Genomic DNA, 8,594 nt, shown 5'->3' on the forward strand with positions numbered 1-8,594 from the left:
TAGTTGCTCCCAACTCTAGGGGGGGTGCTCATCTCCGTTTCAAAGCCGAAGAGCCAGCGCTGTCCGAAGACGTCTCCGTGGTCATGTGGCTGGCATGACTCAACGCCCCCGAAGGCGCACGGAACGCTGTTCCCTTCCCACCAAAGGTGGCTCCTATTCTTCTACTTGCAACTTTTGACGTGCTTTCGAACTGCTCGGTTGGCAGAAGGCACGGGAGCTCACTCTGTTACGCAGAGCCAGGGATTCGAACCGCCGAACTGCCGACCTTTCTGATCGACAAGCTCAGCGTCTTAGCCCCCCGAGGCACGGCATCCCATAGTTAGTTGGTTCTATACTAATTGTAGCTTAAATTAATTGCAAAAGGCCACTTTATTGTTTTGAGAGCAATGAGAGCTTTTGACACCATCGAACTTCCCAGGTCCTTTTTTGACGACTCACATATCTTGATCTGCTGCGCCAATTTTCTTCCAGTGTTTGCTCAGCCGCCGTCGGAGCAGCACGGCGGCAAATTGCTGGATCTGAGAAAGGAGGAAGAGAGAGAGAATGGGAAGGAAAATGCAGAAGAAAGGACCAAAACAACAGATTTTTTTTGAGCATTGAAAAAGGCAGCATTCAAATAATCACAGAGAGAAACACGATGACAGTAGAAGCCATTTTACGGCAGTACAGTAGAAGCATTTTAAGGCACAACAGGCTGTATCTTAACAGAACACACAGCCCGAGGGGTGTTAAGGGGTGTCTTACCCCCACATTATTTGTTTCCAGAGAGTAAGTCATTAGTTGAAATTATGTAAAGCGTTCCAGAGTTATGTTGGAACACACAAAGCCATTTTATATATAGGTTGTGGGGTTTTTTTTTAATGGCAGAAGCCGTTGGTGGTAGAGATTGGAGTTCTAAAGGAAAAAAAAAAGGTTTTTATGAAGCTGAAAACTCAGTGGGGTCCCACGGAAAAAAAGGAGGGAGATACGAATTTGTCTCAAAAGGCAATGAAGGATGTGCCCACGTGGTTTGGTACGAGGTTGCAAAGCAGAAAGCCATCTCTAAGTAAAACTTTTACAATACAATACAATACAATAGCAGATTCGGAAGGGACCTTGGAGGTCTTCTAGTCCAACCCCCTGCCTAGGCAGGAAACCCTATACAGTTCCAGACAAATGGTTTATCCAACATCTTCTTCAAGACTTCCAGTGTTGGGGCATTCACAACTTCTGGAGGCAACTTCTGTTCCACTGATTAATTGTTCTAACTGTCAGGAAATTTCTCCTCCGTTCTAAGTTACTTCTCTCCTTGATTAGTTTCCACCCATTGCTTCTTGTTCTGTCCTCCGATGCTTTGGGGAATAGCTTGACTCCCTCTTCTTTGGGGCAACCCCTGAGATATTGGAAGACTGCTATCATGTCTCCCCTAGTCCTTCTTTTCATTAAACTAGACATCCCCAGTTCCTGCAACCGTTCTTAATATGTTTTAGTCTCCTGTCCCCTCATCCTCTTTGTTGCTCTTCTCTGCACTCTCTTGCAACCTACTGTATTTTTCGGAGGATAAGACGCACCGGAGTATAAGACGCACCAAGGTTTTGAAGAGGCAATTTTTTAAAAAAAAAAATAGGTAGGTAGGGAGAGATATAGAGGGAGTGAAAGAGAGAGAAATACGGTAGGTAGGGAGAGAGAGAGAGAGAGTAGTTAGGTAGGTAGATAGATAAAGGAATAGAGAGAGAGAGAGAGAGAGAGAGAGAGAGAGAGAGAGAGAGAGAGATACAGTAGGTAGGTAGGGAGAGAGAAGAGTAGTTAGTTAGGTAGATAGATAAAGGGAGGGAGGGACAGAGAGAGAGAGAGAGAGAGATACAGTAGGTAGGTAGGGAGAGAGTGTGTAGGTAGATAGGTAGGTAGAGGGATAGAGAGAGAGAAATAGAGAGATAAAGAGAAACAGAAATACAATAGATAGGTAGGGAGAAAGAGAGAGTAGGTAGGTAGGTATGTAGATAAGAGGGGGGAGAGAGAAATACAGTAGACGTAGCGAGAGAGTAGATAGGTAGATAGATAGAGAGATATAGTAGATAGGTAGGGAGAGAGAGAGGGGGAGAGAATAGGTAGGTAGGCACGCAGTAGATAGAGGGGGAGAGACAGAAATACAGTAGATAGGGAAGAGAGAGAGTGTAGGTAGGTAGATAGAGGGAGGGAGGGAGAGAAATACAGTAAACGGGGAGAGAGAGAGAGAGAGAGAGAGAGAGAGAGAGAGAGAGTAGGTAGGCAGATAGAAGGAGGGAGGGAGAGAAATACAGTAGGTAGGTAGGGAGAGAAATACAGTAGGTAGGTAGGGAGAGAGAGTAGGTAGGTACCTAGGTAGATAAAAGGAGAAAGGGAGAGGGAGGGAGGGAGAGAGAGAGGGAGAGAGAGAGAGAGAGAGAGAGAGAGAAAGAAATACAGTAGATAGGGAGAGAGAGAGAGAGAGAGAGTAGGTAGGCAGGTAGATGTTTCCAGGTGTATTTATCCATGGGCTGGAGAAGGGAATCGCTGACAATCTGCAGCACCTAAGACTTTGTTTCTGCTGCTACAGCACTTGATCAATCTAATTCTCATCAATCAGTTAAAGAGCTTCCCAAAAGGGGAAAAAAAGTTCTTGCACTCTGCAAACCTCAAAAAAAAAAAAAGGCATGCATAGCCTTGGGGGGGGGGGGGCTTGCCTGCGGTGGGGGGGGGGGCAAAATTGAGCAAAAAAACGGCCCGTTTTTTCACTCATTTCTGCCCTCCCCAGCCCCCAGGAGCTCTCTGAAAGCCTCCTAAAGGCTATGCAGGGCCATTTTTGCAAAAGGGGGCGAGGTTTCGGGAGGCCAAAAATGCTGTATTCGGTGTATAAGACGCACTCAAGATTTTCAGCCTCTTTTTTTGAGGGGAAAAGGTGCGTCTTATACTCCGAAAAATACGGTATATTGAGACCCATCTCACCTGGCCGAGCTTGTGAGGACTTACCTGAGGATCTTGTGAATGTGTCATGACGTAGCAGAGATGGGAAAGAGCCGCCGGCTCCTTCAGGACTTCCTTCAGCTGAGCCGTCGCCTGGAAGAATAAAAGAACAGGCAGCAAAGGGTTAAGCTGGCTCCCAAAACAGGTAGCCCTCGACTTACAACGCTTCATTTAGCGAGCATTCAAGGGTATTGAAAAAAGTGAGTTATGACCTTTTTTCACCCACAGCCTGAATCAAAATTCGGAGGCTTGGCAAAGGACTCGCACTTACGACGGGGGACTGACGTAACCAAGGTAGCGAGAAAAATCATAAACTGGGGCGAAACTCACTCAAGGACCGACTCACTTTGCAACGTAAATCCTGGGCTCGTAACTACAAGGTGGTGGAGAAGCGTCTGAATTTGGAATGGAACAGGGACAGGATAGGATAGAATAGAGAATATAAAACAGGATAGAGAATAGAATTAATAGAGAGGAGAGGACATGGGACAGAAGAGAATAGAATATAGATTCACGTAACCGACATGGCAAGTCGTAAAATGGGGCAAAACTCACTCATGGAACATCTCATGATGTCACATAAATAAATCCTGAGCTCATAAATACATAAGTCCATGGACCAGCGCCTGAATTTTGAATAGAATAGGAATAGGAATTAGGAGGGGAGAGGAAATAATGGATTGGATTGGACTGGATTGGAAGGGAATGGAATAGAATAGAACAGAATTAATAGATAGGATAGGATAGAAAATAGAATAGAACAGAATATGAATTAGAAATAAAAATAGAAATAAAAATAGAAATAAAAATAGAAATAAAAATAGAAATGGAAGTAAAAATAAAAATAGAAGTAGGTTTAGGTTTAGATTTATTGGATTTATATGCCGCCCTTCTCCCAAGGACTCAGGGCGGCATAAACATTAAAAAAAAATATATTACAAAAGTTTAAAAAAAATTAGATAGAATATCCAAAAAAAACCCAAACCCAATTAAGATTAACAATAACATTTTTTTTAAAAATTTCAATTAAAATTAACAATAATCACTAATTTATTTTGTAAAGTAAAAATAAATAGAAATAAAAATAAATAGACATAAAAATAGAAATAGAAATAAAAAATAGAAATAGAAATAAAAATAGAAATAAAAATAGACATAAAAAATAGAAATAGAAATAGAAATAAAAAATAGAAATAGAAATAAAAATAGAAATAGAAATAAAAAATAGAAATAGAAATAAAAATAGAAATAGAAATAAAAATAGAAATAGCAATAAAAATAGGAATAAATAGGAATAGAAATAAAAAATAGAAATAGAAATAAAAATAGAAATAGAATGGAATAGAATTCTTTATTGGCCAATTGTGATTGGACACACAAGGAATTTAGGTCCCAAGTGTACATAAAAATACATTCCTCAAAAATCCTAAGATACAACCCTTAGTGATACTCATAGGATACTAAACCAGCAATCAAAATCCTACTAGGAATCTATCATCTATCTATCTATCATCTATCTATCTATCTATCTATCTATCTATCTATCTATCTATCTATCTATCTATCTATCTATCTATCTATCTATCATCTATCTATCTATCTATCTATCTATCATCTAAATAATAATAATAATAATAATAATAATAAATAAATAAATAAATAGATAAATAAATAATACAATATAAATCTTAAAGGTAAACGGGTCGTTTTAAGCGTGCCAAAGGGGTCCCTTTTTTCCCCTTGACCCGGCCCCTTTGGGTCACTATCTGAACCGTCAGAAGTCGAGGACCGCTTCTGGTTCCACTACACACACACACACACACACACACACACACCAGCCCCCAAAGCCAGGCTCCCCCTTCCCATTGCAATGAGCAAGCCCCCACCCCCATCCCACCCCATTCTCCCTATAGTCTTTCTTCCTCCCCTTCCTCTTCCCCCCCCACCGCCTGCCTGCAGGAAACTAACTAACTAACTAACTAACTAACTAAATAAATAAATAAATAAAACAATATAAATTGTAAAGATAACAAGCTGCCACAGGTCATTGAAGTGCGCCAAAGGGGTCCCAAGTCCCTTTTTCCCCCCCTTGACCTGGTCCCTTTGGGTCACTAAGTGAACCCGTCGCACGTCGAGGACCTCACTAACTAACTAAAACAATATAAATTGTAAAGATAACAAGCTGTCACGGGTCATTGAAGTGCGCCAAAGGGGTCCCAAGTCCCTTTCCCCCCCCCCTTGACCTGGTCCCTTTGGGTCACTAAGTGAACCCGTCGCACGTCGAGGACCTCACTAACTAACTAAAACAATATAAATTGTAAAGATAACAAGCTGTCACGGGTCATTGAAGTGCGCCAAAGGGGTCCCAAGTCCCTTTCCCCCCCCCCCCTTGACCTGGTCCCTTTGGGTCACTAAGTGAACCCGTCGCACGTCGAGGACCTCACTAACTAACTAAAACAATATAAATTGTAAAGATAACAAGCTGTCACGGGTCATTGAAGTGCGCCAAAGGGGTCCCAAGTCCCTTTCCCCCCCCCCTTGACCTGGTCCCTTTGGGTCACTAAGTGAACCCGTCGCACGTCGAGGACCTCACTAACTAACTAAAACAATATAAATTGTAAAGATAACAAGCTGTCACGGGTCATTGAAGTGCGCCAAAGGGGTCCCAAGTCCCTTTTCCCCCCCCCTTGACCTGGTCCCTTTTGGTCACTAAGTGAACCCGTCGCAAGTCGAGGACCTAACTAACTAAAACGATATAAATTGTATAGATAACAAGCTGCCACGGGTCATTGAAGTGCGCCAAAGGGGTCCCAAGTCCCTTTTTCCCCCCCCTTGACCTGGTCCCTTTTGGTCACTAAGTGAACCCGTCGCAAGTCGAGGACCGCTCCTGGTTCCACTCCCCCCCCACCCCATCCCAGCCCCCAAAGCCCTGCTCTCCCCTCTTCCCATTGCAATGGACAAGCCCCATGCTCCCAACCCCTCCGCGCCCCTCTTCCTCTGCCTGCCTGCAGCTCTACCTGTTGGATGACGGCATTGTCTGGCTGTAGCAACAGCGCCAGGATCTGCTCCAGCTGCTGGGCTGCCATGGGGCTGCGAGGGAAGGGACGGGCCAGGGGCAGCGAGGGGAGGCCCGGGCGGGGGGCATGGAAAGAGGCCGAGGGCGGGACGCCCCCACAGTCCCGGGAACCGCCCGGACGGAGCTCAGCCTGCGGCTGCTTTGCCCAGCCTGGCCAGCACACGTGGAGCAGACGAGGCACGGCTTCCGGGAGACGGGCAGAAGGGACGCCGGAAGCGAGCGAGCCAGCGCGTGGGGGGGGGGAGCGCGCGCGCCTCTAGCGCCGATTCAGGAGCGGAGGACTTACTGCAACCATTTCCAATTCACGCAGCGGGAAGGCGCTCTGCACATGTTCAGAGGCACCTGCTTTCCCCCCCCCTCCCTTAGATAAGGGTATATATGCATCTGCGCTTTTCCTCTTTTATGGGGCTGGAGGAGGAGCTCAGTCACCACCCAAGCAAGCTCCCTGGGGAGGGGGGGAAATCAAGGAAAGCGCTCTGTACATGGTCAGAGGTATCTGCTTCTCTCTTAGATACAGATACATCCTTAGGTAGGGCTATCTGTCTTCTTTTATGGGATTGGAAGACGAGCCCAACGAGGAGTCACTGCAATCGCTCAATTCACCTGGCTAAGCTCCTTGGGGAGGCCGGCCAGGAAAAAGCACTCTGCACATGTTCAGAGGCATCTGCTTCTCCCTTAGATAGGGGAATACACCTGTGTCTTTCCTCTTTTATGGGGTTGGAGGCCCAATGAGGAATCCCTGCAAACATTCAACCCACCCGACCAGGCTCCCTGGGGAGGGAGGCCAGGCAGCAAAAGCACTCTGCACATGTTCAGAGGCATCTGCTTCTCTGTTGGGGAAGATAAAAGCACCCAGCTTCGCCTTTCCTCTTAGGCTGGGTGGATGGATCAGCACCAGAAGCCCAGATAATTCTCATTTTCCTCCTGAGGCCTTATTCAAGGTCCCTTCCAGCTCTGTTATTATTCTGTTATTCAGAAATTGTGGGAGCTTCATCCCTGGAGACTTTCAAGAAGAGACTGGACTGCGATTTGTCAGAAATGGTGCAGGATCTCCTGCCTGGGCAGGGGGTTGGACTAGATGACCTACCAGGTCCCTTCCAGCTCTGTTATTATTCAGAAGTTGTGGGAGCTTCATCCCTGGGGGTTTTCAAGAAGAGACTGGACAGCCATTTGTCAGAAACGGTGCAGGATCTCCTGCTTGGGCATGGAGGGGGGTTGGACTAGATGACCTCCAAGGTCCCTTCCAGCTCTGTTATTATTCTGTTATTCAGAAGTTGTGGGAGCTTCATCCCATGGGGCTTTCAAGAAGAGACTGGACTGCCATTTGTCAGAAATGGTGCAGGATCTCCTGCTTGGGCAAGGGGTTGGACTAGATGACCTCCAAGGTCCCTTCCAGCTCTGTTATTATTCTGTTATTCAGAAGTTGTGGGAGCTTCATTCCCTGGAGGCTTTCAAGAAGAGACTGGACTGCCATTTGTCAGAAACGGTGAAGGATCTCCTGCCTGGGCAGGGGGTTGGACTAGATGACCTCCAAGGTCCCTTCCAGCTCTGTTATTATTCTGTTATTCAGAAGTTATGGGAGCTTCATCCCTGGAGGCTTTCAAGAAGAGACTGGACTGCGATTTGTCAGAAATGGTGTAGGATCTCCTGCCTGGGCAGGGGGTTGGACTAGATGACCTCCAAGGTCCCTTCCAGCTCTGTTATTATTCAGAAGTTGTGGGAGCTTCATCCCTGGAGACTGGACTGCCATTTGTCAGAAACGATGGTAGGGTCTCCTGCTTGGGCATGGAGGGGGGTTGGACTAGATGACCTCTGAGGTCCCTTCCAACTCTGTTAATCTGCAATCCTCTGGATCTTGAGCCTATATCTTCTGGGCTGTTGGCTATTCCTGCCAGCTTAGTATCATCTACAAATTTGATGAGTTCTCCTTTTATTCCCTCATCTTAAGTCATTTATGCAGATATTGAAGATATCTAAGATGGAAGTTTGTGGTACCAGCCATCTGTTTAGGGACCGATCCATGTTACAACGGCGTTGGGGGGAAAAAGTGGCTGTTTTTCGCACTTACGACATATGGTCATGGGATCAAAATTCAGACCCTTGGCAACCGATTCATATTTCCGACGGTCGCAGGATTCCCTCTGGCGACCTTCCGCCAAGACAGATTCACTCAACCAACCGCCTTACCAGCTTAACAGCCGCCGTGATTCTCTTTGCGACGGCGGCGAGAAAAGTCGCCCAATGGGGCGAGGCTCACTGAACCGCCGTCTTGCTTAGCTGCAGAAATGTCGTAAGTTCGGGGACTAACTGTCTAAGCGGCGTTGGTGATTTTAAGACGTGGGATAGACTTCCAACTCCCAGCATTTCCCCCGTTTTAAGAAGTACTAAATAACAGATTTAACAACTATTGTTGGAAGGGCTGAAGACACAAATATGCCCAGAATCAGCACCGAGACCTGGGATTTTTCCATTTCCTTTTTATTAATAAAAAATTAACTTTTGAGATCTGTAAAAAGAAACGCAAAAACCGAGACGTCAACTTAAAAAATAATCCAAC

The 8,594-nt window shown here is 45.7% G+C and overlaps 1 protein-coding gene across 2 annotated transcripts in view; it reads right to left on the reverse strand.

The window, feature by feature from the left end:
- The window catches only part of IPO4 (importin 4), a 42,882-nt gene extending 36,653 nt beyond the window's left edge, over nucleotides 1–6,229 (reverse strand). For both annotated transcript variants that reach the window (XM_032235802.1, XM_032235801.1), the window contains exons 1-3: nucleotides 5,979–6,229; nucleotides 2,968–3,054; nucleotides 439–518 (exon numbers count right to left, since the gene is read on the reverse strand). In XM_032235802.1, coding sequence (XP_032091693.1) covers nucleotides 439–518; nucleotides 2,968–3,054; nucleotides 5,979–6,047 — 236 coding nt within the window. In that variant the 5' untranslated portion in view covers nucleotides 6,048–6,229. The remainder of the gene's footprint in view (nucleotides 1–438; nucleotides 519–2,967; nucleotides 3,055–5,978) is intronic.
- Between the last annotated feature and the right edge of the window lie 2,365 nt (nucleotides 6,230–8,594).

The sequence above is a fragment of the Thamnophis elegans genome, chromosome Z, assembly GCF_009769535.1.
Source record: "Thamnophis elegans isolate rThaEle1 chromosome Z, rThaEle1.pri, whole genome shotgun sequence".
Classification (NCBI taxonomy): Eukaryota; Metazoa; Chordata; class Lepidosauria; order Squamata; family Colubridae; genus Thamnophis; species Thamnophis elegans.